This window comes from Megascapheus bottae, chromosome 2 (genome assembly GCF_031878675.1).
Source record: "Megascapheus bottae isolate mThoBot1 chromosome 2, mThoBot2.hap1, whole genome shotgun sequence".
Taxonomy (NCBI): domain Eukaryota; kingdom Metazoa; phylum Chordata; class Mammalia; order Rodentia; family Geomyidae; genus Megascapheus; species Megascapheus bottae.
In genome coordinates, this window is record NC_143510.1 from 92,828,134 (window position 1) to 92,854,402 (window position 26,269).

General features: G+C 53.8%; 2 protein-coding genes across 2 annotated transcripts; one reads left to right on the plus strand and one right to left on the minus strand.

Moving 5' to 3' along the window:
- Window positions 1–4,979: 4,979 nt before the first annotated feature.
- Window positions 4,980–19,665, plus strand: Serhl2 (serine hydrolase like 2). Its single transcript, XM_090328844.1, has 12 exons — window positions 4,980–5,065; window positions 5,577–5,726; window positions 5,801–5,914; window positions 6,141–6,182; window positions 6,530–6,549; window positions 8,121–8,195; window positions 8,942–9,051; window positions 10,241–10,317; window positions 16,262–16,296; window positions 17,852–17,934; window positions 18,766–18,850; window positions 19,345–19,665. Exons 1-12 carry the CDS (start codon window positions 5,062–5,064, stop codon window positions 19,462–19,464), a joined length of 915 nt encoding a protein of 304 aa, XP_090184970.1. The 5' UTR covers window positions 4,980–5,061; the 3' UTR covers window positions 19,465–19,665.
- On the minus strand, window positions 18,342–24,779 carry Rrp7a (ribosomal RNA processing 7 homolog A). Its single transcript, XM_090328843.1, has 7 exons — window positions 24,671–24,779; window positions 23,740–23,882; window positions 21,593–21,718; window positions 21,151–21,268; window positions 20,767–20,864; window positions 20,344–20,542; window positions 18,342–19,945 (listed from the first exon to the last, which is right to left on the minus strand). Exons 1-7 carry the CDS (start codon window positions 24,738–24,740, stop codon window positions 19,860–19,862), a joined length of 840 nt encoding a protein of 279 aa, XP_090184969.1. The 5' UTR covers window positions 24,741–24,779; the 3' UTR covers window positions 18,342–19,859.
- Window positions 24,780–26,269: the final 1,490 nt, after the last annotated feature.

Here is a 26,269-nt window from a genome sequence, read left to right on the forward strand (position 1 = left end):
AAGCCCGTGAGGGACTCTTAAAGTCCCAATAGCTATGGGAAGGGGGTGGGAGGAGGAAAATGGGGACAAAAACATAAGAAGGGGGGAAAAAAAACATGAGAAGGGGTATCAATGTGTGATAAGTAATGCACCTACTATCTGGCGAATGTAACTGTACATTACTCCGACAATAAAAAAGAAATAGCTATGGGAATTCAGTTGTGAGAAAACAAGAGGAGCCACATTTTGAGAGGCTGAATTGGGTGTCTTTACTGGACAGCCAGAACCTGCAGGTAGATTCCAGTCTCAAAGGCCTGCAGCCCAGAATTGAACGTAAAGGCAAATTCCACATGCTTGGGGTGGAGACCAAGTCTTCACAAAAGCAGACCATCTGTGGACATACTCAGGTGCAAGCAGAGCTTTTCATCTGAGGAAGCAGCTCAGGGGCCAGAAACATTCCATTCAGAGGGATTTGCCTCAAAACCATTTGGAGAGATAATCAAGGCAGCCTCAGAGCATTCTCTGTAGCAATCTCCACCCAGCAAGGCCCCAGGATGGCTGTAAGGACGAGGCATATTGCTCAGCCCCAGTCTCCTTACTTCATTTCCCACTGTTTTATGGACATCAAGTCAAATCATTGATTTCTCAGTGAGAGCCGCAATGGGCCTTTAGGACCCTGAACTTTAGGCCAGTACTTTAACCAAAGTTTACAAAAGAGGGTCACCTGGGCTAGACCTGTTCCTTTAGCATTAAAACAACACCCCCCCCACACCCTACCCCAAGGCTGCACAGTTTACCTGTAGCTTTTGCCTGGTCTGTTTCCTCCAGTAAGTTCTTTTTTTTTTTTTTTTTTTTTTTTTTGCCAGGCCTGAGCACTGTTCTTGGACTTTCTCAAGGCTAGAGCTCTACCACTTGAGCCACAGCACCACTTCTGGCTTTTTTCTGTGTATGTGGTACTGAGGAATCGAACCTGGGTCTTCACACATGCTAGGCAAGCACTCTACCACTAGGTCAAACTCCCGGCCCTCCTCCAGTAATTTAAAGAGTTCCCACCATCAAAACTAGCTCTGTGTGACTGATACCCAGACAGTCAGAAGAGTTTGAACTTAAACATAGCCACCAATCCAGGCTGGGTAGGATTTACAAACCCATGTACCACTGAAAGAATGTCACACAACCAAAGTCTGTCAGCAGATCTCACGTGGCCCTCCATCCAGAGCCGGCCCTGTGTGATGGAGCTACTCAGGGATCCCATCTATTTCCACCCCGGTGGGGACTGTCAGGATGACAATGTCGGGTCCCTTCCAGGTGGCTGTGAGGCTGTTCCTGATAAACTTTTTTTTTTTTTTTTTTTTTTTTTTTGCCAGTCCTGGGCTTGAGCTCAGGGCCTGAGCACTGTCCTTGGACTTTCTCAAGGCTAGAGCTCTACCACTTGAGCCTCAGCACCACTTCCGGCTTTTTTCTATATGTGGTACCGAGGAATCGAACCTGGGTCTTCATGCATGCTAGGCAAGCACTTTAACCACTAGGCCAAACTCCCGGCCCCCCTGATAAACTTCTTAACCCAAACAGAATCTCCAGCTTGGCAGGGAGGGGCTGGATTTGGGATAGGCATAGCAAGGTCTCCCCATGTCTCCCAGACTGATTGCAGCGTCCTGCTGAGTTACCTGCAAGTTCTGCCCAGACTCAAGTCCAGGCAACATTGTTAACTTAACCTAAGGTCTAGATGGCAGGTTGGGGCCTGACTTCAGTGAGATTTCCCAATATCCTCCAGCTTGCTTTCTCTGAGTATGCCAGCTTTGGATTAAAAGCCCCATTGCTTTGTTTTGTTTTTGTTCTTGTTTTTGTCAGTCTGTGGGCTAGAACTCCGGGCCTGGGTGCTGTTCTTGAGATCTTTAGTTCAAGGCTTTTGCCCTACTCCTTGAGCCAAGTGCCACTTCTGGTTTTCTGGTGGTTAATTGGCTCGCCCACTGTTTTTGTTTTTGTTTTTGTTTTTGTTTTTGTTTTACCAATCCTGGGCTTGAGCTCAGGGCCTGAGACTGCCCTTGGACTTTCTCAAGGCTAGAGCTCTACCACTTGAGCCTCAGCACCACTTCTGGCTTTTTTTCTATGTATGTGGTACTGAGGAATGGAACCCGGGTCTTCATGCATGCTAGGCAAGCACTTTAACCACTAGGCCAAACTCCCGGCCCTCTCCCACTGTTTTTTAAGGCAGCTTTTTTTTTTTTTTAAATGTCAGGACAACTTAACCAGATTTCCTCCTCTAAGGTTAGGATTTCCTGGGCAGACACAGAAGGCTTGAGCCTGTAACTCTCTCTCACAAGTGTGACCTCCACCCTCACAGGGGACTGTACGAATCACCCCTGTTTTCCCATGCCTATTTTTTGTTCACTTTAAACTGTCCCCATTTGTATCCACTATAACAGAACCTGAGTGGTAAGGGTATAAGTTCCTGCCCAGTTACAAAGTACACAGACATGGGTATTAGATAGGCATGCTTATGAACTATGTTCTTGAGCTGGCAGTTTGGCCTAGTGGTAGAGTGCTTGCCTAGCATGCACAAAGACCCAGGTTCCATTCCTTGGTACCACATACATAGAAAAGAGCCAGAAGTGGTGCTGTGGCTCCAGTGGTAGAGCTCTAGTCTTGAGAAAGTCCAAGGACAGTGCTCAGGCCCTGAGCTCAAGCCCACGACTGGCAAAAATAAATAAATAAACTATGTTCTTACAACCTCCCAGTTCTGATTACTTTTGAAGGGCCAAGCGGGAGTGACTCCAGGATCTGACTCCATCTCCTCTCATCTGAGCAGTGTCTTGATCTGCCTCTGAATGCTCCACCATGGCCAGGACCAGCTTTGTCCCAGGAATGTCTTCTCCATGCTGGGATAATCCCCTCATTGGCATTTCCCCAGACTCAGGGCCTAGGCACGGTGCGACAACTCAGGTGACCCTGATGAAGGCAGAACCGGCCTGTGGCTAAAAGCCCCAAATCCAGGCAAGTGGAGGTACCCCCGCATGTTCAGTGGGTTTGTTTGTTGTTACTGGTGTTGGAGTTGAAAGGCAGGGCCTCAAGTTTGTTCACTTTGATCCCTCAGCTGGCCTCGGTCACTTGAGCCATGCCTCCCGTCTGGCATTTTGCTGGTTAACTGGAGATACACGGTGTCAGACTTTTCTGCCTGGGCTGGCTCTGATCTTCCGGATCACATCCTCCTGAGTAGCTGGAACTACAGGCCTGAGTCCCCTGCCCTTTTTATTTACTTCCTCTCTTCTGCTATGTGGGCTGCAGAAGAAGATCAAAAATGTGTGACTTTTTACAGAAGCTCAGACTAAGACTGGAGAAAGAAATCACGTCCCAGTTCCAGGAATTGTAAAGACTGGCCCGGGGGCACGTGGCCGACCTTGGTGACCGGTGGTGGCCTAGGCCCTGAAGTCACCAAATACAATTTTGGCTGCCGAGGGTGCCCGCAGGGCAAGGGGGCTGGGTGGGTGGGAGCAGGGGCGGCCTGGCCGCTGGGATTCTGGGAGTGAGGCAAAGGAAGTGGCTGCCAAGCAAAGGTAACCCCCTCCGGAGGGAACCTCAGCTCCCAGGCTGGACGAGCACCATCTGCCAAGGCCTGGGAGTGAGAACAGGTATGACATAGTTGGCAGATTCATGCATTTATTCATTCCACAAATATTTACAGGGTTCCTGCCACGTTCCAGACGCCACTCAGGCTGGAGACACAACTGCGAAGGAAACGCAGGCCTGTCCCGGTACAGCACCCAATCCAAGGAACAGCAGGGCGGAGCAGGCGGCAGGCAGGCGGAAGTCGTCCCTGAGAGAGATGCAAAGCCAGAGGGAGGGCTGCTGTGGCCGGGGGCAGGTGGCCCTGTTGTTCCCGCAGTCCTGGAAGCTGCTCTGAAAGCCAAGCACCATGCCTGTAATCCCAGCTACTCAGGAGGCTGAGAGCTGAGGATCGTGGTTCGAATCTGTGATAAGAGCTCTAATGATTCAGCCAAAAGCTGAGAACAGAGCTGCGGCTTACGCGGTAGCCCGCCTGGAGTGAAGAAGCTGAGGCGCAGCACCGGGGTCCTGACTTCAAACTCCGGTCCCGGCCCGCGCGCGCGCAGCCACGGCCTCTTCTACCCCGCAGTTCCAGCAGCGCCAGCAGAACTGGGCGGACCAAGCCAGGGTCCGGTGAGCTGCGCCCCGGCTCGGGTTACTTGCTTGATAGTTGTCATTTCGGGGAGGGTGGCGGTGCCTCCCTCTTTTCCTTGTGGGCACGGCTCCCTGAACGTCTTCTCTCAAGGCGATCGATCTTTTCCCGGGTATCCTCTGCCGGTGAGCCCCAGGGCCTGCCCCGCTGGTTCTGAGCTCCGCTGCTCGATCCCAGCCTCCCGAGGAACGAGCGGGGATGACCGATGTGAGCAGTCGGTGCCCGGCCTTCTGGTTCTGTGACATCCAGAAGATAAGCAGAACTCCTGAAACAGGGTCCTCACCACCGGGCGGGCAGAGCCGCGGCCCCGCCGAGCCTGGGGGCGGCGAGGAGGCCGGGCGTCAATCAAGGCCGGCCGTGACCGCAGCCAGTGGGTGGGGGAGAAGGGAAAGAGCCACAGTGGCTTGAAGGGACGCCGCGAGGGAGGCGGTGGGGCCTCGGGCTCCGGACGAGCGGAGTCCAGGCTTCCCTCGGCGGGCACCGGGAGACCGCGGGAAGCGGGGACCACCTTCCGAGCTGGGGCCGGGAGGGCGCCGGGCTGCGGGCGGGCGCGGGCGTGGCCGGGCCGTGGCGTGGTGTGGGCGGGGCCATGCTGGCTGGGGCGGGGCCTGTGGGGGCGTGGTGCGTTGTGGGCGGGGCTCCGTGGGGCGTGGCGTGCTCTGGACGGGGCCCTGTGGGGCGTGGCGTGCCGTGGGCGGGGCCAGGCGGGGGCGGGGCGTGCCGTGGGCGGGGCCCGGGCGGGGCGGGGCTCCTCGAGGGCGTGGCCGGCGTGGTGACCCTGCCTTTTCCCGGGGCGTCGGTGGGCCGGAGCGCGGTCAGTCTCGCAGTCGTCCTTTCCCTCCGGACCTGGACCTCGCGGTGCCTCCTCCGGCCTCGGGACCCCGACGATGGGTGAAGACCCCGCACCTGGGCCCCCCCGCTCGGGCCGGTGAAGGGGACTGGGCAGAGGGGACGGTGCCCCGACCGCGACCCCCCGGCGGCGGTCGCTGCTCCCTCCGCCGCCCGGGAGCGGGCAGGGCGGGCAGCTGGCGGCGCCGGCGGGGGCCGCGCGGGGAGGGGCGGCGTCGAGCAGAGCCGGGTCCTCACGCACCCCCTGCCCTGTGATCCGGGCTGTGCCGAGCTCCTCCCTCTGCCGAGGATGACGGTGGGGAGTCGGGACGGACGGACAGACTGCGGGGTTCCCCGGGGTTCCGCTCCGGCCGCCACCCCGCCGGGCCTCTCCCGGGCTCAAGTCCGCCGCTTCTCCCCGCGCATCAGCCCGGGTCCACCTCCCGGTCCTCCGCGTGCGACGCGGAGCTTTCCCGTCGGAGTGCCGCGGTGGGCCCGCGGGCCGGGCCGGGCGGGGCCTGGGGGACGCCGGCCAGCGGGTGTGCCGACGAGCCCGCCCCTCCTCCGCCCCTAGATGCGTCCACGGAGATGAAGCTGGCCATGCCTTGGGGTCACCTTGCCGCCAAAAGGTGGGGCGCGGCGGAGGGGCCCCCCGTCCTGTGCCTGCACGGCTTGCTGGACAATGCCAACACCTTCGACAAGCTCATCCCGCAGCTGCCGCCAGGTGAGGCGCAGCGGCCGCCGCCGCGAGCGCGCGAGTCCCGCCGGAGCTGACCGGGCTCCTCCTTTCCACCCCAGACTTCCACTACGTCGCCATCGATTTTGGGGGTCATGGGCGCTCGTCCCACTACAGCCCAGGCTTCCTGTACTGCCACTACCATTTCGTGATTGACGTTCGGAGAGTGGTGGCCGGTGAGTGGGGGCAGAGGTGGCGACTGGGCTGGTGGTGGCATCCGGAGGCAGTGCTGGCCAAGCAGGGTCCGACCCCAGCTCTGCTAGACATTTCTGCTGGATGGCTTGGGAGAGGGGCAGGGGCTTCCCCTGGCGGGTGGAGTCCTTTCTCAGTAGAGCTGGGCCCCCTAAGCTGGTCTCCCAGCCAGAGGCTGCAGGAATGACCTTCTCGCTTCTCGTGTTACAGCTCTGAAATGGACTCATTTCTCCATCGTGGGCCACAGTTTTGGTAAGCCGGCTTTGGCTGGGACCTGGCAAAGCCCTAAGCTAGTAGAGGAGACCTGGAGCTGGGAGGGAGCCAGCACTATGGAGTTTTCCCTGGAATTTTGAGAACTGCAAGGAATGATGAAACATTCTGAGAATTGCAAAAAGAGGTAGAAGTTGACCTTTGGGTACTGTCCCTTCTGACCTCAAAGACATAAACCCCAAAGTTGGTTGTCTCCTAGCCTGGGGACAGAAGGGTGGGGCTAGGAGCTGGCTGGCCCGGAGTGGGTAGCTGGGTATAGGAGGAGAGGCTGGGAACTGGGGGAGAAGGAACTAGAGGATGTTAGCTCTCTGGTCTTTCTGTTCCCCCAGGTGGCACTGTGGGTGGCATGGTGAGTAACTGGCTATGCTCTGCATGGCAGGGGCTGGGTGGGGGGTAGGGAAGTTCATGGATACAAGAATAACTTCCTCTCTGGTCAGGCCCAGGGGCTCCTAAGCTAGCTACATACAGTTTGCCCTTTTCTTGGGGAGGGGAGGGAAGGTAACTGGGATCCTAACTCAGGGCCTGGGCACTCTCCCTGAGCTCTGTTTATTGTTTTGTTTTTGCCAGTCCTGGGGCTTGAAATCAGGGCCTGAACACTGTCTTTGGGCTTTCTCAAGGCTAGCAATCTACCATTTGAGGCACAGCACCACTTCCAGCTTTTTTCTGTGTATATGGTACCAAAGAATGGAATCCCGGTCTTCGTGCACGCTAGGCAAGCACTCTACAACTAGGCCAAGCTCCTGCCCTGTCTCTGCGCTTTTATGGTCAAGGCTAGCACTCTACCACTGGAGCCACAGCTCTGCTTCTGGCTTTTTGGTGGTTCACTGGAGATAAGAATCTCCTGGGGTGGGGAGTTTGGCCTAGTGGTAGAGTGCTTGCCTAGCACGCACAAAGGCCTGGGTTCGATTCCTCGGTACCACATACATACAAAAGAAAAAGCCAGAATGGTGCTGAGGCTCAAGTGGTAGAGCTCTAGCCTGGAGAAAGTCCAAGGACAGTGCTCAGGCCCTGAGCTCAAGCCCAGGACTGGCAAAAAAAAAAAAAAAAAAAAGAATCTCCTGGATGGGGCCAAGAGCCTGGCCTAGTGGTAGCGTGTTCATCTAGCATGCATGAAGTCCTGGGTTTAATTCCCTGGAACCAAATACACAGAAAAAACTGGAAGTTGCCTATGGCTCAAGTGACAGTGCCCTGGCCCCAGGACTGACAAAAAAAAAAAAAAAAAAAAAAAAAAAAAAAAATATATATATATATATATATATATATATATATATATATATATATATATCCTAGATGTGGGGCCGGGATATGGCTTAGTGGTAGAGTGCTTGGCTAGCATTCACGAAACCCTGAGTTCCATTCCTCAGTAACATATACACAGTAAAACCTGGAAGTAGTGCTGTGAAAGTGGTAGAGTGCTAACCTTAAAAAAGTCCAAGGACAGTGCCCAGGCCTGGAGCTCAAACTCCAGGACTGCCAAAAAAAAAAAAATAATAATAATAAAATAAGATCTCCTGGATGTTCCTGCTTGAGTTGGCTTCCAACCACACTCCTCTTGTCCCGGCTTCCTGGACAGCTGGGTTAGAGAAGGGAGGCACTGGAGCCTGGCCAGCGTTTGCTTTCTAAACTGCCAGGCCCTTTGCGGATCATACTAACTGTCCTTCCAGGCAAGTTGGGGTGAAATGGTATTCCCAATTCCAGTACCTACATTCCCCTTTGCTCACCACAGAGGACCCCGAGTCCAGCATTGCTGACCATGGGAGTGGAAGGGGGACCACAGGGGTGGACGACCCCACTCCGGCCCAATCAACACTCTGACCCCTACCCCAAAGACATTTCAGGAACCAGCAGGGCCCTCTGAGAACAGGAGAGCCCTCAACCTCCTCCCCTCCTGTTCACTCTTCCTTTACTGTCCAATCGCAGTTTGCCTGCATATTCCCAGAGATGGTGGACAAACTCATCTTACTGGACACCTTACCACTGCTCCTGGATTTCCAAGTAAGAAGGGGCTTGGTCCAGACCTGGAAGGGGTGCTCCCAGCCATCTCCTGGAGTGGACACAGGAGAAAGACCCTCTGCTGTCTGTGCCAGGGTGGGGGTGTCGGGGGAGGGGTGTGGTCTCAGATCTGCAGAGTGCAGTGGATCATCCAACAGCTGGGAGCGTTCTGGGCCCACAGGCCAGGCTAATGCACAGCATGCACACGCGGCCCAGTTCTGGGCATGAATATGGGTGACACAGAGGGTACTAAGGGGCCTGGAGCTGTCACCACCAGTGCCAGTGACCAGCCCTGTTCCTGCACTACTGCAGGCCCAGAAGAGACCACAGCCGTCTTTAGCACCACAACCCCCCCCTGCACACAGGAAGCAGTCAGTTTGCATTTGGTGTGAGTCAGTGGCCATGACTCGCAATCTCTACATTTCCCGCTGACTGGACAGGTCTAATGTCCTGGGGCTCCTCCGGGGTGGAGCTCTGAGTGGCCATTCCTGCCTAGTTACCTGTGGCTGTTCCAGGAAGTGGACCCATAATCAGGGGCAGACATGATCCAGCTAGGTGCACCGTGCCATGGAGAGCCTGGAACTCCGCCTCTTCTGGGTCAGCGTTAGCCTAAGCAGTGGCCATGCAGCCCCTCACCAGGAGGGACCGATCCCTGCCACCTCTCTCCATGGCAGAAGCCGGGGCCAAGAGAGGGGCTGGACCCTCTGGGAGCCCCAAACCCTGCTTAGCCACCAATGCTAACGTCGTAGGAACTGGACAACTTGGTGACATACAAGCATCAGGCCATTGAGCACATGCTTCAGATCGAGGCCTCCCAGAAGCTTCCGAGTGTGGTCAGCCCGCCGAAGATGCTGCAGAGGTGCGTGCAGGGAGCCAGCAGGGGGGCGGGAAGGAGAGGGAAGGGAGCTGGCGAAACCCGAGTCACGACTGAGACTCACTCTCCCCCTGGAAAACCCACACTGGGGAGGGGAGGGAACGTGCCCACCTTTCCTCCCACACCTCCACGCCCTGCCACGGTGTCACGGCCTCCCCTTTCCCCCTTGTGTAGCTCTTCTCCCTGGGCCTCCTAGCTAACCTCCTTGTACCTGCACAACCCACCCACACCAGCTGTGTCCACTTCACACCAGAGCTGCATGTGGCTGCCTACCTGTGGCCTGGAAGAAGCTGGTCACAGCCATGTCATGAACCCGACTTCTGGGCACCAGTGGCCCACACCTGTAACCCTAGCTACTTAGGAGGCTGAGAAGGGAGGATCGCAGTTCAGAGCAGCCTCGACCTAAGGATGGGTCACCCCTGCACAATGTTTATTTTCCTTTTCCAGTCTTGGGACTTGAACTCAGGGTCTGGATGTTGTCCATTAGCTTTTTTACTCAAGGCTAGCACTCTACCAGTCGAGCCACACCTCCACTCCTGCTTTTCGGTGATGAGTGTCACAGTCTTTCCTGCCACAGCTGGCTTCCAACCGCAGTCCTCAGACCTCAGCCTCCTGAGTAGCTAGGATTACAGCTGTGAGCCACTGGCATCAGGATCAAACTTTTTTATTTGTCATGGGGCTTGAACTCTAGGCCTGGGCGTTGTCCCTTGAGCCATAGCACCACTTCCGGTCTTCCAGTGGTTCATTGGAGATAAGAGCTTCACAGATTTTAGTGCCCGGGCTGGCTTTGAACCTCGATCCTCAGATCTCTCCTAAGTAGCTAGGATTACAGACATGAGCCACTGCACCCGGCTTGGTTCTTTTTGTTTTTCTGTCGGTCCCGAGGCTTGAACTCTGGGCCTAGACGCTGTCCCTGAGTTCTTCAGCTCAAGGCTATTCCTCTACCATCTGAGGCACAGCACCACTTCCAAACGTTTGTTTTCTAAAGAAGCGGAGACTCATGCCTATACAAGACCCCTGTCTGCAGCTACTCTGCAGAGCCCTGCTGCTGTCAACACGCCAGCCACACGGGAACCATGTGTCCTTGTTTGGCAGCCTCCCTTTTGTCTTTTGCTGCCTTCTCTCCTCCTCCCACGGCTGGCTCTGAGCCTCCAGTGTTCCTCTGTCTCCCCAGGTTCTTGGAGCACAGAGGCTTGGACAAGGAGTGTGGGGCGCTCCTCCTGAAAAGAGGAACCACGAAGGTGGGCTCAGGTGAGGCCTCTCTGTGCCCGTGCCGCAGGCCATCACTGTGCTTTTTCTTTCTGGGGGGTGGTGTGGGGACTGGGGAAGGAGCTTGCATGGACCAGGCAGGTATTCAAGTAGGTGAAGTTCCCAGCTGTCCTGTGGCAGCAGCATTGACCTCAGCACCTGGGGGCCAGGACCTCTGATGGTGAATGGATGTGACAACCTGTGGCTAGAGCAAAAGGGGAGGCCTGACAGAGAGGGCGGATATTAGGAGGAAAACCAGAGATAAACAGGACTCAGGGCCTGCTCCAGAGGTGGGCCTGGAAGCCGCTCTCGAGGGAGGGAAACACACAAAAACCTGGGTTCAAAACTACATGCCAAAGAGAGGAAAGTGCTAGCCCGATGGGCTACAGGGCTCCAAGGGACAGAGCCTCGAGAAGGGGTGGCGGAGGAGCCACGGGAGGTGCCTATGGTCCAGGAGGTCAGAAAGCTCCACCTCTAGGTGGTAGTGGTGGTGGCACAGGTATGAAGCCAACCCTGGTGTTCCACCAGCAACCACGGTGTGGTTCCATGATGGGAAGCGGCACGCACTGAGCGTTTGGCCAGGAGGTGGAGCGGGTCCTAGAGGCATGGGGCCTGGCAGAGGGAGAGAAGAGGAAGAGGGTGCAGACAAGAAGCCCCGAGTTTAGATGTGATTTCTAGCCTTTCATTCCAGCTTGTGTCTTTTCTTGTTTAGATACTCCTTTAAATGCTTGCATTTTAATAAGAAAGCTACCTTTTCACGGACCTTAGCAGTTTATTGACCTGATATTTGTAAATGGCCTATTTGGGCAGGTAAAATTATGTAGTGCAGTGTACAAAACAGGAGGAAAATGTTTTCTTTTTATTTCTTTTTTTTTAAACTGTATATTGTTCCTCAAGTTAATGGCAGCATACCTTGTGCCACTGAATTTCCAAGGTGTACCTTTTTTTTTTTTTTTCCTGTGCTTCAAATAAATAGTTAACTTTGCCATTCATGCTTCTATGCACATTAGGCTAGGTATTTTACTTTGAAAGCATGAGAGTGGCTATGCCTTTGAATCCATTTCTGAGAAATGTATCTGGAAGCTTAAGCATTGCTTTCTACAGAAAACTGCCCTCTTGTTTTAAAAAGAAATGCATCTCAAAGTAGTTCACTATTTGTTTGGCATAGGAAGCAAACTGGTGCTGAGTAACTTTTTTTAATGATTATGTAAGCAAAGCTGAACTGTAAATCTTTATTCAGGAATATGTGTATGGAATGGGTATAAGCTTATTGGTAGGGGGAGAAAGTGGGTTTGGCTAAATGGATTTTTCATGGCCCTGTGATCTACCCTTTCTTTGAAAGTTTTTGAAAAGTAGAAATATCATTTGGTTGCCTTTCCCTGTTCTTGTTTTTAAAAGAACAAATTCCTAAGCCCTACAAAATGACATGTACGGAACGTTTGCATTTGAATTAAAGATCATTAAACATGGAACACAAACAAACAAACAAACCTGGGGGCCATGAGCATGGCCTAACGGTAGAGCGCTTGCCTAGCATGCATGATGACCCGGGTCCAATTCCTCAGTACCACACACGTAGAGAAAGCCGGAGGTGGTGCTATGGCTCAAGTGGTAGTGTGCCTTGAGAAAACCCAAGGACAGTGCCCAGATCCTGAGTTCAGTCTCCAGGACTGGCCAAATAAATAACTAAATAAACAAACCTGGGTTCAGAGTTGGAGGTGGTAGAGTGCCAGCCAGTGAGCAAAAGTATCAGATACTAAGTATGAGTACCAGTCTTGGACCAAAAAAAAAAACCCCAACAACAACAACATAAACAAACCTGGGTTCAATTCCTGACCCTGGTAGCTGAGCAGCCTTGGGCTGGCAGAAGAGGCAATGGAAACACTTCCACCGGTAATGTGGGCACAGTCCTGAGCTTTAGGTGTACACAGAGGAAGCATTGGGGAAAGAGGAGAGAAGAGCTTATAATTAAACAGTCCCAGCAAAGGGTGGCCTGCGGGACTATCATGCCAGTTCTGCAGAGACTTGGTTATTGCTGCCATGACGTGAGCGGCGTGACTCCTCCTGCTCCATCAGTGCTGTCACGAGCCACAGAGTGGGGCTGTCTGTCCTGCTAGGCTTCAGCTATCCCTGCTGCCCTGAAGGTGTGTCCTCTTAGAAGGTAAGAGGATGGGGAGGGGCTGGGGATAGGGAAATGGGGCTAAAACCATGAGAAGGGGTATCAGTGTGCAAGAAGTAATGCCCCCTCTACCTGACCAGTGCCACCCTAATCCCTCTATACATTACCCTGACAAGAAAAGAAAAGGTAAGAGGATGAAGCTAGGTGCTATGGCTCATGCCTGAATTCCTAGCTCCTCGGGACACTGAGATCTGAGGGTTGAGGTTCAAGCCAGCCCAGCTGTGGCTAGCATGCATGAAGACCTGGGTTTGATTCTTTGGTACCATATACTTAGAAAAAGCAGGAAGTGGTGCTGTGGCTCAAGTGGTAGAGCTTTAGCCTTGAGAAAACCCAAGGACAGTGCTCAGGCCCTGAGCTCAAGCCAGGACTGGCAAAAAAAAAAAAAAAAAAAAAAAGCCGGAAATGATGCTGCGGCTCAAATGGTAGAACCAGAGCCTTGATCACGGAGAGGGGACAGAGCTCGGGCCCTGAGTTTAGGACCAGCAGAAAAAGAGCTCAGAGACAGCACCCAGGCCTTGAATTCAAGCCCCCTGATGAAGAAGAGGAGGAGCAGGAGGAGGAGCAGAAAGAGGAGATAGCAGTGGCGGTGGTGGCTGTTAAGGGGAGAAGTGGACAGGAAAGCAATGTCCTTGCACCCTACCTCTAAAGGCCCAGAACCCACACTGAAGAAGGAAGAGGGTGGGGGCCTGGTGGCCGGGGCCCTGCCAGGGCAGGGAGGGCCTGGTCATCTGGGCATGAGGCTGTGGGGAGTCCCAGTGACCAGGGGCCTCAGCATTGGATCCATTCATCCGAGGTGACCTGAGAAGGTAGCAAGCAGAAAATCTCTAATTACATGCTCCTCTAAGCATTTGAGTTGCACTGCCTAGCTGAAATCTCTATCAACAATTAAGCATTACATTTATCATCTAAATTTGTCATTTAAGAGTTCCACACTCTCTAATTAGAGGGGGGTGGGAACATAATAATTACAGAAAATCACACTCCTTAATGCTTCCATAATTGTTCTTTCTGCGAGAGTCACCTCTGTATTCAAGCATGTCTGTATTCGGCATGCCAGCAGCCCAATGCCCTCCACCCACCTTCACACACTCCTTTCTTTTGGGTTTGTTTCCACCTGGGCTGGGCAGATGTGCCGGCCTAGTTGCCATTTTGTTTTGCTTTTCAATTTACTATTGTTTTTGTTTTGTTTTGTTTTTGGTGCCAGTCCTGGGCTTGAGCTCAGGGCACTGTCGGTGGATTTTCTCAAGGCTAGAGCTCTACCACTTGAGCCTCAGCACCACTTGCAGCTTTTCCATACATGTATATATGTAGTACTAAGGAATCGAACCTGGTCCTTCGTGCATGCTAGGCAAACACTCTACCACTAGGCCAAGCTCCCAGCCCTGTCTTTTTGAGGTGCTCAGTCCCATGATTTAAAAAGAAAAATTCAGGGAATCTCCCGAGTCTCTTCCCTTTCCTCTCTTCACTTTTAGAGTTTTCCACATCTGACAGTTTTGCTTCCCTTGTGTATGAGAGCTGGTACTGGGGCTTAAACTCAAGGCCCCATATCCTCATTTGGCCTTTTCCTGCTCGAGACTAATGTTCTAGCACTTGAGCCACAGCTCCGCTTCTGGGTTTTTTTGTTTTTTTGTGTTTTTTTTGTTGTTGTTGTTGTTTTTTGCCAGTCCTGGGCTTGAGCTCAGGGCCTGAGCACTGTCCTTGGACTTTCTCAAGGCTAGAGCTCTACCACTTGAGCCTTAGCACCACTTCCGGCTCTTTGCTATGTATGTGGGGTACTGAGAATCGAACCCGGGTCTTCGTGCATGTTAGGCAAGCACTCTACCACTAGGCCGAACTCCCGGCCCCCACTTCTGGCTTTTTATGATAATTGGTGATAAGAGTCTCATAAGCTTTTCTACCTTTCCCACATTGAGAGGCTAAATTACAAGTGCACATCGCCCTACATTCCTGCCTTTTGCCTTGGCTTACAAATTGCTTGTCTTGCAATCTTTCTGTGGATCTTGGGCCCACCATTAAAAGCTCCTTCTAATACTGTTTGGGGTTTAGTATTACATTTAAATGTTTAACAGCCAGAATGTTTCTGAGACCCTATTTTTTCCCATGCAAGGGCTGAACCCAGGGTCTTGAGCATGCAAAGCAAGCCAGCTGGTCTTCACTTTTTTGTTACAAGCTCTATAATTCTAAGTAATCATGTTGATAATGATTACAGAACACCATGGACACTTGAACTATGACCAGAAAGCAAAAATTAGCTGTTCTGATGGCTCACGCTTATACTTCTAGCTACTCAGGTAGCAGACATCTGAGGATCAGAATTTAAATTCCAGGAAGAAAAGTATGTGACATTCATATCCAGGTAACCACCAAAAAGCAATTAGTGGCACTGTGGCTCAAGGGGTGAGAGTGCTACCTTGAGAAAAAGCAGCTCAGGGACAGTGCCCAGACCCTGAGTTCAAGCCCAGTACCAGCAACAAAGAATAAAAAGCAAACAAAAATACTCAGGAGGCTGAGATCTGAGGATCAAGGTTCAAAGCCAGCCCAGGCACAAAAGGACCTGAGACTCTTAGCTCCAATTAACCTCTAAAAAATGGGAAGTGGGGCCTGACTCAAGGGCAAGGTGGTAGACTTAAGCTGAGAGCTCAGGGACAGTGCCCAGACCTAGTTCAAACTCCATGACCCACAAAACAACCTAGATAGCAAAATAAAACTGGAATAGAGAACCTTTTTTTTGAACTCTCTCTGCCTCTCCTAGGACCAAGTCAGAGAGAAACATTTGTCCAACAGTACACAATTGTTAGACTTGAAGACACAAGTGAGGAGAGCTCAAGTTCCTGGTCCTTGTGTAAGCCTTGTTCTGGCCAAGGACAGGTCTAGGTGACTGTGATTTGGCTTGGGCAGTGGTCTTAGCTACTCAGGAGGATTGAGGTGAAAAGCCAGCCTGGGCAGGAAAATCCTTGGGACTTTTACCTCTAATAAACTACTCAGAAAAAGCCGGATATGGTGCTGTGGCTCAAGTGGTAGAGCACTAGCCTTGGGTTCAAATTGGCTCAGGGACAGAGCCCACACCCCCAAGTTCAGGCCCAAGGGTGGGGAAGAAGGGAAGCACTTCAGAAAGAGACAAAGCCCTGAGGCTGGGCTGAGTGGTAGGCCTGCGCCAGGCATACGAGCAGCTCCGGGCTCCCAGCACTGTACTGAGTAAATGAAGTCGTGAATGCTCATCAAGGAGCACAGAGAAGCCCAGTTCTGAACAGGAGGCAGTGTGCAGGAGGTAACTGAGCTGGCTTGCAGGAGGAAGGCAGACTCAGTTCACTCAGGTGGGGGCCCTGGGCTCCGTCCTGGAGAGTGTTTGGTTTCTGCCTCCCTGCCAGGCTCTTGCAGTGCCCGAGAGGCCCACACATGCGCACAGAGAGGCAGTGATGCTCGGCCCCCATGCAGGTCTTAATTTTTCCAGGTGACCCGGATGTGGTTCAGGAACAAGACTGCGAGGTGTTTATCCTGAAGGGGCTCAGTTGTCCGCCATTGGCGGGCCTGAAGCTGGAGACACAGGCCTGTGCTCCAGGGACGCACTTTTCACTCATGCTCTTCTACCATGAGTGGCATAAAGCTTTCTCATCTGCGGCTGCTTGGTGTTGGAAGGCCTGGGTTTCCAAAAGAGCTGTCCTGCTGGGTCCAGCGAGGCCAGGCATGGGCCATGTCTGAGCCCTGCTCTAACAGAGAATCCCAGGACAGGTGACAATGACACCGACTGACCACTGTGTGCTTTTCCAGGACTGGTGCTGAACAGAGACCCCAGGCTGTCCATGGTGAGTGCTGGCTTCCAGTTCCCTTCAGTGTGTGACAGGGCCTTTGTTGGTGGGGGCTGTTGAACACATGTGCGGGGGTGAGTGTGTATGCGTGGGTGTGCACACACACACACAGAGTTCTGCTGAGTGTCACCTCCAGCACCATACCATTTCACTGTAATGAAATCCCATGTTTCTAGGTTGGTTGGTTCTGGGATTTGAACTCAAGGCCTGGCCCTCTCAACTGTTTCTGCTCACAGCCAGGACCCTACCAGTTAAGCCATGCCTCCACTTTTGGCTTTTTGGTGGTTATTTGGACATGAGTCTCCCAGATTTATCTGCCTGGGCTGGCCTTGAACCACATCCTCAGATCTCAGCCTCCTGCACAGCTAGGATTAAAGACATGTATCTATTTTTGTTGATGCTTTTGGTGTCAGGTCTGTAAGTTATCATTATTGCTGAATCTGATGCCATGAATATTTTTTATCCTAAGAGTTCTATAGTTTTTTTTTTTTTTTTTTTTTTGCCAGTTCTGGGCTTGAGCTCAGGGCCTGCGCACTGTCCTTGGACTTTCTCAAGGCTAGAGCTCTACCACTTGAGCCTCAGCACCATTTCCGGCTTTTTGCTATGTATGTGGTACCGAGGAATTGAACCTGGGTCTTCATGCATGCTAGGCAAACACTTTAACCACTAGGCCAAACTCCCGGCCCGAGTTCTATAGTTTTATTTAACTTTGCCAGTCCTGGGGCTCTTGAACTCAGGGTCTGGGCACTGTCCCTGAGCTTCTTTTGCTCAAGGCTAGCACTCTACCACTTGAGTCACAGTGTTACTTCTTGGCTTTTTTTTTTTTTTTTTTTTTGCCAGTTCTGGGCTTGAGCTCAGGGTCTGAGCACTGTCCTTGAACTTTCTCAAGGCTAGAGCCTCAGCACCACTTCCAGCTTTTTTTGTGTGTATGTGGTACCGAAGAATCGAACCCAGGTCTTCGTGAATGCTAAGGCAAGCACTCTACCACTAGGCCAAACTCCCAGCCCCTTCTTGGCTTTTTCTATTTATGTGGTACTGAGGAATCAAGCCCAGGGCTTCCTGCGTACTAGGCAAGCGCTCCACCACTAGGCCACCCTCCCAGCCCGAGTGCTACACTTTTAAAGGATAGGTCTTCAATGCATTTAAAGTTTCTAAGTGCTTCTTGGAAAATTTTTACCCAATGGTTCAGAATGTTCCAGGAAGTCCTCAAGTCTAAGGTCTCCTTGATTAAATCTGATGCTTTCAGGTTGTTTTTTTTTGTCAGTTGTAGGGCTTGGACTTGGCCTGGGATTCAGGATTGTCCCTGAGCTCTTTGGCTCAAGGCTAGTGCTCTACCCCTTGAGCCACAGCACCACTTCCAGTTTTCTAGTGGTTAATTGGAGATAATCAACCCCTTAAAGGCATGGAGTGCAGTCTCAGCACGGTCAGGCCTGGACCAGGAGGTGATGCTGTGGGAACTGCGTTGGGATGGGTGGCCAAGGAGCTCGCCCCAGGACCAGGACCCTAGCAGATGGCTGTGTCCACAGGACTCAGCATGGCTTTGTCTCTGCAGGTCAAGAGCTGCTTCAACTTTGTCAGTAAGGAGCAGTTTGTGCAGTTCATCGGGAGGCTGCAGGCCAGTGTGCTGTTGATCAAGTAAGTCACACACAGGTGGCGTGACCACAGAGAGCCAGGCGGGGCCACTCACCTTCCTCAGAAGGCAGGAGGAGCACAAAGAGGGAGCCAGGCTTCAGGGCCCACATATGTTAACGTCTTCGCTTTGGCCCAGTACACACTCAGGTGCACTCAGGAACCGCGCTGGGCAGCTGTGTTCCGAGCCCAGGAGGCTCAGCTTATCACTTCAACTTCCATTCAACTTCCATCACGGGACCAGGCACAATACAAGGCAAATTCAAACCCCGAGAGCAAGCCGAGATCCGACAGATCACAGTCCCAGCACACACACACACTCACACAGTACTGATGGTTCCTGGCTGTCCCCATGGCTATTCAGGAAGCTGAGATCTGAGGACCATGGTTCAAGGCCAGCCTGAGCGGGAAAGTGAAGTCTCTTATTTTTAATTAATCATCACAAAGCCAGAAGTGGAACTGTGGTTCAAATGGTGGAGCACTAGGCCTGAACAAAACTGCGGAGGGACAGCACCCTGTCCTGAGTTCAAGCCCCAGAACGGCACACGACCACACAAGATGATATAGCGTCTCAGCAGCAAGTGACTTACATAATGAAAAGTCGGGGAGCAGGGCAGAACCTGGCCTCCAGTGGCTGTTCAGCTCCCCCTCCCAGGGGAGAGCCCAACTGGTTCCACGACTACAAGCCACCTGGCAGGCTACCTCGAGAGAACTCGCCTGTGCCTGGCCGGCTGGGTATGAGGCAATGTGGCGTAGCTGAACCTCGGGTGGTCTAGGCTCAGTGGAGCGGCGGTGGGAGAGCTGGGAGGACTCAGGAGGCCCATGCCGTCCTCACAGGGCAGTGCAAGAGGACAAGGGAGAGCTCATAACTGAGGAGGAGAAGCGCTTCATCATGGACATGCTAAGATCCAAGCTACAGGAGGTAAGGCGGGACCGGGCCTTCCCCTCACTCTGCCCAGGGGTCCCAGGGCTGGCAGCCCTGCCCCATCACCCAGGGCTCTATACCTGGGGTCACGAGCACTGCAGAATCCTCACATGCTGCCGGGCCAGGCCCACACTTGCTCCCCTAGTGAGGTGCTGGCCACAGGGCAGGAGCCCCCCCTGGGAACCTGGGAGCACCTGGCACTGAGGCATGGTGGATAGTGGGCCCAGTGTTGTGGCACACCCTTGGTGTCTTCCCTGAGGGCAGTCCTCTCCCAGAGAGCACTCCTGAAAGCTGCCCTGCTCTCCCTTGAAGAAGGGGCTGTTTACTCGGTAACCCTAACCATGGCCCAGCTCTGTGCTACACTGCCACAGCCCAGGTCCCTGGGCCGCTGGGGTGGCCTGAGCTTGAACTGGGGCCACAGCGGCTCCTGATGCAATGGGAGGCAGCAGGCCTGGGAGAGCCCTGGCCTCGGGACCTCACGCCCTCTGCAGAAGTTCCAGTACGTGGAGGTGGAAGGCAGTCACTATGTCCACATGACCAAGGCTCCCCAGGTGGCCGGCATCATCAGCTCCTTCCTGCTGAGCAGTCACAGGATGCAGGCGCAGCTGTAGCTCCGAGCATGCAGGCGTGCTGAACGGGCCTCACTGGTCTCCGAGACTATGGCGGGCAGCCCAACGGCAGGATCCCAGCGTCCCCAGCTGTGACTTCAAAAGGCTGGGGCAGGCACAGGTGTGGGTCACTGGTGGGGCTGGAGGAAACCAGGGGCAGGATGGCTTCGGAGTCTGGATGGGAATAAAGGGTCTGTCCTCTCACTGCAGTCCAGGTGGCTTCGAGCAAGGGAGGAAAGGGAGCTTCCCCCTAAAGGCCACGTCCTCAGGACCCTTCAGCCCGGCTGTTGAACACAGCAAGCCTCCGGCATGGGACATTCGTCCCAGGCCCAGCTGGCCCTCGGATCCTTATATTGCACCTGGTCGCCACCTGCTGTCCAGGCCACCGCCGGCTGAGCTCAGTAGGGTCGGAATTTGCGCTGGGCTCGCATCAGCTCAATCCTCTGCTTGTCCTCCTCAAACTTCTTGCGCAGCTGGGCTAGGTCTGGGGCACGGGGACACAGTGAAGGTCGGAGAGCTGCCCACTGTCCCCACTAGAGGGCACTCTCCCCACCCTCTCAGCTTGGGGCTGCCAACTGGCTGCAGGCTAGGTCAGAGGCAAGTGAGTGGAGATGGACGCCTGCCCTTAGAGAGGTCAAAACTCCCGAGGAGTCCTTCCCCCCGGGGGGCAGGAGAAGCCCAGCTACCAAATCCAGAGGGTGGGGGGCACTGCAGCTAAGCTCTGGAGACCAGGTGGCAGGGCAGGGAGCACTACTCATGCAGCCCCCACCCAAGCCACTGGAGCCCCACTGCTGGATGTTTCGTGCAGCCTTTAGCCCTGTACCCTAGGAAGCTGGTCCACCTGCCTAGCTGCCCCCGCCGCCCCCACCAGGCTAGCCTTACGTTCCATCTTGGTCTCTCGGTGCTGCCAAGCATAGAAGTTGAGCAGCTCCTTGCGGGCACGTTTCCGCTTCTCTCTCTCGAGCACACGCAGGCTGGCGGCCTCGGTGCGGGGGAGCGCGGGCCGCCGGCCCCTGCGGGTCACCGTCACCCAGCCCTCCTCATCGGGGACTCCGTCCTCCTCCTTGGCCTTGGTCTCCTCCTGCACAAGTCACCAGGTGGCTGTGGGCCCCCCGGCACGAGAGCTGCCCCTCACCCCCGCGTTAAGTGTGGGCACAGTCGTGCTGGCACTGCCTCTCCCCTTGCAGACTCTCAACGCCAGCTCTCCACATGGCAGCAAAGGCCAGGCTGCAACCACCAGCCCCTGTGCGGGGGGCCCACTTTCCCCCAGCAACGCAGGCAGCCCGGGGTCCGCTCCAGCCCTACCTCAGCTATCTTCCGGTCGTAGGCCTCCATGAACGTGTCCACCTCCTCCCTCAGGGCCTCAGGGTCAGGCACGGCATCTTTATAGTCACTGATCCACTCTGAGGGAGGAGGGACAAAGGGGGACACGGGCCTCAGCGCCACCTGCGGCGCCTAGAAACATCTTCTGCCACTGGCCAGAACTGGACACGCAGCCAAGACTACTCTGGCAGCAGGCAGGCCCTTGCCTCCGCCCACCCAGCATCCAGACCCCGGTTGCCCATGGCTGTGCCCCGGAAGAAGCCTCGTTTGTGACACCCACAGAGCGCCGCCCTCTTGCCAGGGCAGGGTCCAGGGAACAGGCAGGGATGGCAGGGCGGGCAGGTGGGCCACACGGCCCGTACTGACTATGGATGCCACTCTTCACGGGGTGACTCTCTGTAGAGACCAGCAGAGGACCCTTCAGGTTCAAGGCTGCAGACACACCACTTGGCCTCTGAAACACCACGTAGGCCGCCTGGAACCCCTGTGGGGAGACAGGACAGAGGTGTGGGCCCGCTGCCCGGCTGGCAGTGGGTCCCCTGCCTGCAACCATTTGATCTGCTGCTGGGCCAGGGGAGATGGCACCAGGCTGTTCCTGGGCCGCAAGGATGGCAGGGGGCTCTGTAGGCCAGGGGAGGGCAGGACAGGACTGTAACGCTGTAACTCTCACAGCCCCCAAGAGCTCACATCACAGGCCGGCCCAGAGCCACAGGGAATGTTCTCCAAGCCCCATTGCTAACTTCTCCCCCGCACCACCCCACCCCACCTCAGGCCCCTGTCCAATGGAGTCTGGTCCTTGGAGGCCTACCGGAACACGCCTGGGCTGAAAAGACTTTGACTCTGGGTCCCTTGGGCTCTCGGCAAGGTCCGGCTTCTCCCGCAACTCCACAGACTTGATGGGGCCACAGGGGGACAGGAGACGTGACAAGCACTCCTGCCATGGACAGAGGGAAGCAGACCATGAGCATCCACAGGGCCTTTCCACACCGGTGTGGCGCTGCCAGGGAGCCAGGGTTCTGAAGGACACCAGTCCATGTCTGCTCTGCTGGCATCACAACACAGAAGACATTTCTGGACTGAGATTCTGTAAGAGCCGAGTTTTACTACCTGAGTCACATACCACCACTGCCATGGTGTTGGGGTCAGGGTGACAGTGGTTTCTGCTAAGTCGGGCTTGAGGGGACTTCTGGGGTACGTGCTGATTACAAGGGTACATTTGGTGTGTGGAGTGCAGTGAGCTGTACCCTCATACATTTAAGCCTATTTTAGTATCAGCACTGGGGCTTGGGCTCAGGGTCTTGTACTCGTGCTTTGCTTTTTCACTTAAGGTCGGCACTCTACAGCTCCTAGCCTTTTGCTGGTTAACTGGAGATAAGATTTTTCAGATTTTTCTGCCTGCACTTGCTTCACTCTGATCCTCAGATCTATCTCAGCCTGAGTATCTACGATTACACTCAGCAGACACTAGACTGGGAGTTTATCACTCTTTCTAATGGTCTTTGTTTACCTTTAACTAAAAAGAAAGGTTTTTTCTTTTTTTTTTTTTTGGTTGTTTGTCTGCTGTGGGGCTTGAACTCTGGGCCTGGATGCTGTCCCTAAGCTCTTCAGCTCAAGGCTACCGCCCTACCCGTTGAGCCACAACCCACTTCTGGTTTCCTGGTGGTTAATTAGAGATAAGAGCCTCACAGTCTAGTGTCAGGCTGGCTTTGAACCACTATCCTCAGATCTCAGCCTCCTGAGTAGCTAGGATTACAGGCGTGAGCCACCATGCCCTTAAGAAAGATCTTTTAGGGGCCAGGAGTTTGGCCTAGTGGTAGAGTGCTTGCCTAGCATGCACAAGGACCCGGGTTCGATTCCTTGGCACCACATGCATAAAAAAAGCTGGAAGTGGTGCTGAGGCTCAAGTGGTAGAGCTCTAACCTTGAGAAAGTCCAAGGACAGTGCTCAGGCCCTGAGCTCAAGCCCAGGACTGCAAAAAAAAAAAAAAGTATATGTGTCCAGATGGAATTAGACATTTTTTTTTTTTTTAATATCAGTCCTGGGCTTGAGCTCAGGGCCTGAGCACTGTCCTTGGACTTTCTCAAGGCTAGAGCTCTACCTCGAGCCTCAGCACCACTTCCAGCTTTTTTCTATGTATGTGGTGCCAAGGAATCGAACCTGGGTCTTCATGTATGCCATGCAAGCACTTTAACCACTAGGCCAAACTCCCGGCCCCGAGATATTGTTCTGAGTAAGGGTCTATGTGGCCCTTGTAGCTTTGAACTCATGACCACACTGCTTCTGCCTCTCGGCATCACCACCTGGCCCTGCATCACTTTAACCTTCAGGAAAGAGCATGTAATTCAAAACACGTTGGACTCAGACTCAGACGGGCTCAGTGGCTCACACCTGTAATCCTAGCTACTCAGGAGGCTGAGATCTGAGGATCAAGGTTCAAAGCCAGCCCAGGCACAATAGGACCTGACACTTATCTCCGATTAACCTCCAGAAAACAGGAAGTAGGGCTTGGCTCAAGGGTAGGGTGGTAGCCTTGAGCTGAAGAGCTCAGAGCCCAGGCAGAGTTCAAGCCCTGGAACCCCCTTAACCCCCCCCCCCAAAAAAAAAATCCTGGACTCAGGGCCTGGGCTCTGTTCCTGAACTGCTCCTAGCTCAAGGCCAGCACTCTACCACTTGAGCCACAGTGCCACTTCTGGCCTTTTCTGTGCATGTGGTACTGTGGAACGGAACCCAGGGCTTCATGCATGTTAGGCAAGTACTTACCTCTAAGCCACATTCCAAGTCCCTTAAAAACTCTTAAATACCAGTTACCAATTTCCTGGCAACAGAGACGACTTCGTAGATACCCTCCAGTGGGACTCCCATCAGTATTTCCATCCAACCACCCAGGGTTTGGCAGGGCCGCAGAAGTGCTCCTTCCAGAATGTATAGATCCCAAGCCAGATGTGAGCAGCTTACCTCTGTGCAGTACGGAGGCACATTGAGGACAAAAAGAGTACGCTTCTCAGGCCTGGCAGACTGGGTGCCTTCGCGAACTCTGTGTTCTTTCACATAGAGATAATGAGAAGCCTGCTGCTTTTCCGAGAATTTGATGGGAATGGCTGGAAGAAAAATGATGACAGGGGAGAATCAGGACCAGGCTACCCAGGCTGAGGTCACCACAGAACTCACTCAACGTCTTTGTGGCTTGCTCCTCTCTATCTGCCTGTCTATGTGTCCGTCTATCCATCCATTTATCGGTCCTTCACTGATGCCTCTGCCAGGCCACACACCGTGCGGGCTTTGAGCATGAATGTGATTGAACCTTCAGGTCAGTAGCACATGGGATTCTTTAACCACTGGCATCCCACAAATGCCAATCTCCATAAATCCAGAGACTTCGGTTTTTCTCCCAGTGGGGATTCCAAGGCAGCTCCTTAAGGGGGACGCTGAGGTTGTAATGAACAGTGAAGGACCGGCTCCTGCCTATTCCCCCAGGGCAAGCAAGTGTGCTGTGTGTTCAGGTGCTGCACGCAGGCCAGGCCGAGAATTCCACTTGGAGCCTGACCAGGAAACCACAGCGCATTTTTTTAAAATTTTCTGCTTCCTTGTTAAGACCCCCATCAAAGCCCCCAAATCCGGGGCCTGCACGAACGAGGGTGGCCGACCAGGTCGCCGGGACCCCCACCTCGAAAAGACCCAACAGGGAGGGAGGCCGGAGTTCAGCCTCAGGGGAGTCGTGGAGGAAGCCGGCCCGGGACCTGTCCGGAGGCCGCGTCCAGGGCCCCGCCGCGTGGGGACCGGGCCCTGCCTCGAACCTGCCGAGCACGCGGCGGGGCCCTGCGGGTCCCCACCCGCGCCCCACGGAGGCTGCCTGTCCCCCGCCACCTCCCGTCCTGCAGCAGCTCACCTCTGTACCCTGGTGGACTCGGGATAGCCACCGAGGCTCGCACCGCGCCTTTCTTGCTGCGCGCCACCATCTTGCCGTCGGCCGGAAGCGCGGGGGCCGCTGGGAATTGTAGTTCCGCGCCTGCTGCCTTCCGCCCTCTCCTGCTCCTTCCGGTCTCCTCCCTTCCCTCCCTGGAGGCACGGGATGTTTCTCGAGGTCCTCTCCAGCCTTCGTGGAGTTGTTTTGTTTGTGTGTTTGCCAGTCCCGGGCTTGGGCTCAGGGCCTGAGCACTGTCCTTGGACTTTCTCAAGGCCACAGCTCTACCACTGGAGCCTCAGCACCACTTCCAGCTTTTTTCTAAGTATGTGGTACCGAGGAATCGAACCCGGGTCTTCATGCATGCTAGGCAAGCACTTTAACCACTAGGCCAAACTCCCGGCCCTCATGGAGTTTAATTCTAGCGTAATACAAAGATAACTGAAAGAAGAAAAGGAAGGTCGATGTGGCAGCTTTAAATATTGTCAATAAATGGACACTAACCCGCCAGGGCCACCATGGCTTTCACGAGGGAGGTAGAAGAGTATTGGGAGCTAAGGGAATTGCATGTTCCAAGGCCCTGAGGAAGGAGCCAGCCTGGTGTGGTAAATAAATAGTAGCTATGCGGCGGGGTGCGGTGGCTCACACCTGTCATCCTAGATATTCAGGAGGCTGAGATCCGAGGATCAAGGTTCAAAGCCAGGCACAAAAGTCCGTGAGACTCTTATCTCCAGTTAACCATCAGAAAACTGGAAGTGGTGCTGTGGCTCAAGGGGTAGGGAGGTAGCCTTGAGCTGAAGAGCTCAGGGACAGTGTCCAGGCCAGGAGTTTGAGCCCCATGACCAACAGAAAGAAAGAAAAGAAGAGAAATAGTAACTATGGGCCGGGAGTTTGGCCCAGTGGTAGAGTGCTTGCCTTGAATGTACGAAGACCCAGGTTCATTCAATTTCTCCGTCCTACATAGAAAAGCCAGGAATGGTGCTGTGGCTCAAGTGGCAGAGCACTAACCTTGAGGAAAAGCCAAGGACAGTACTAAGGCCTGAGCTGAGTCCTCAGGACTGGCAAAATAAATAAATTAAAAAAATAGTAACTATGGTAATTCTAGCTAGAGAAAGGACATGGGAGATAGCAGTCAGACCAGAATGGTGGGCCGTGGCAGTTCAGTGGAAGCTCCTTGACTTTCTCTGGGCCACTGAGATTTTGAGTAGAGGGAAGAATGAAGTGTAAATACTATCATTTGGCAACTAGACTTTGAGAGGGCAAGGGCAACCAAACTAGACTCACCCCCAAAACTAAACTGACAGCTAAAATAAACCTTTTTGCTTCTTAAATGGATTATCTCAGGGTTTTGTTTGAGAAAGAGCAAGTTTTTGTTACAGAAATTTAATCCCCAAATTTGTATATTAATGGTATTTGGTAGTGGGCCTATGGGACATTTTTAGGATTAAATAGGGTTAGGAAGGTGTGATGGTTTTTTTTTTTTTGCCAGTCCTGGGCTTGAGCTCAGGGCCTGAGCACTGTCCTTGGACTTTCTCAAGGCTAGAGCTCTACCACTTGAGCCTCAGCACCATTTTTGGCTTTTTT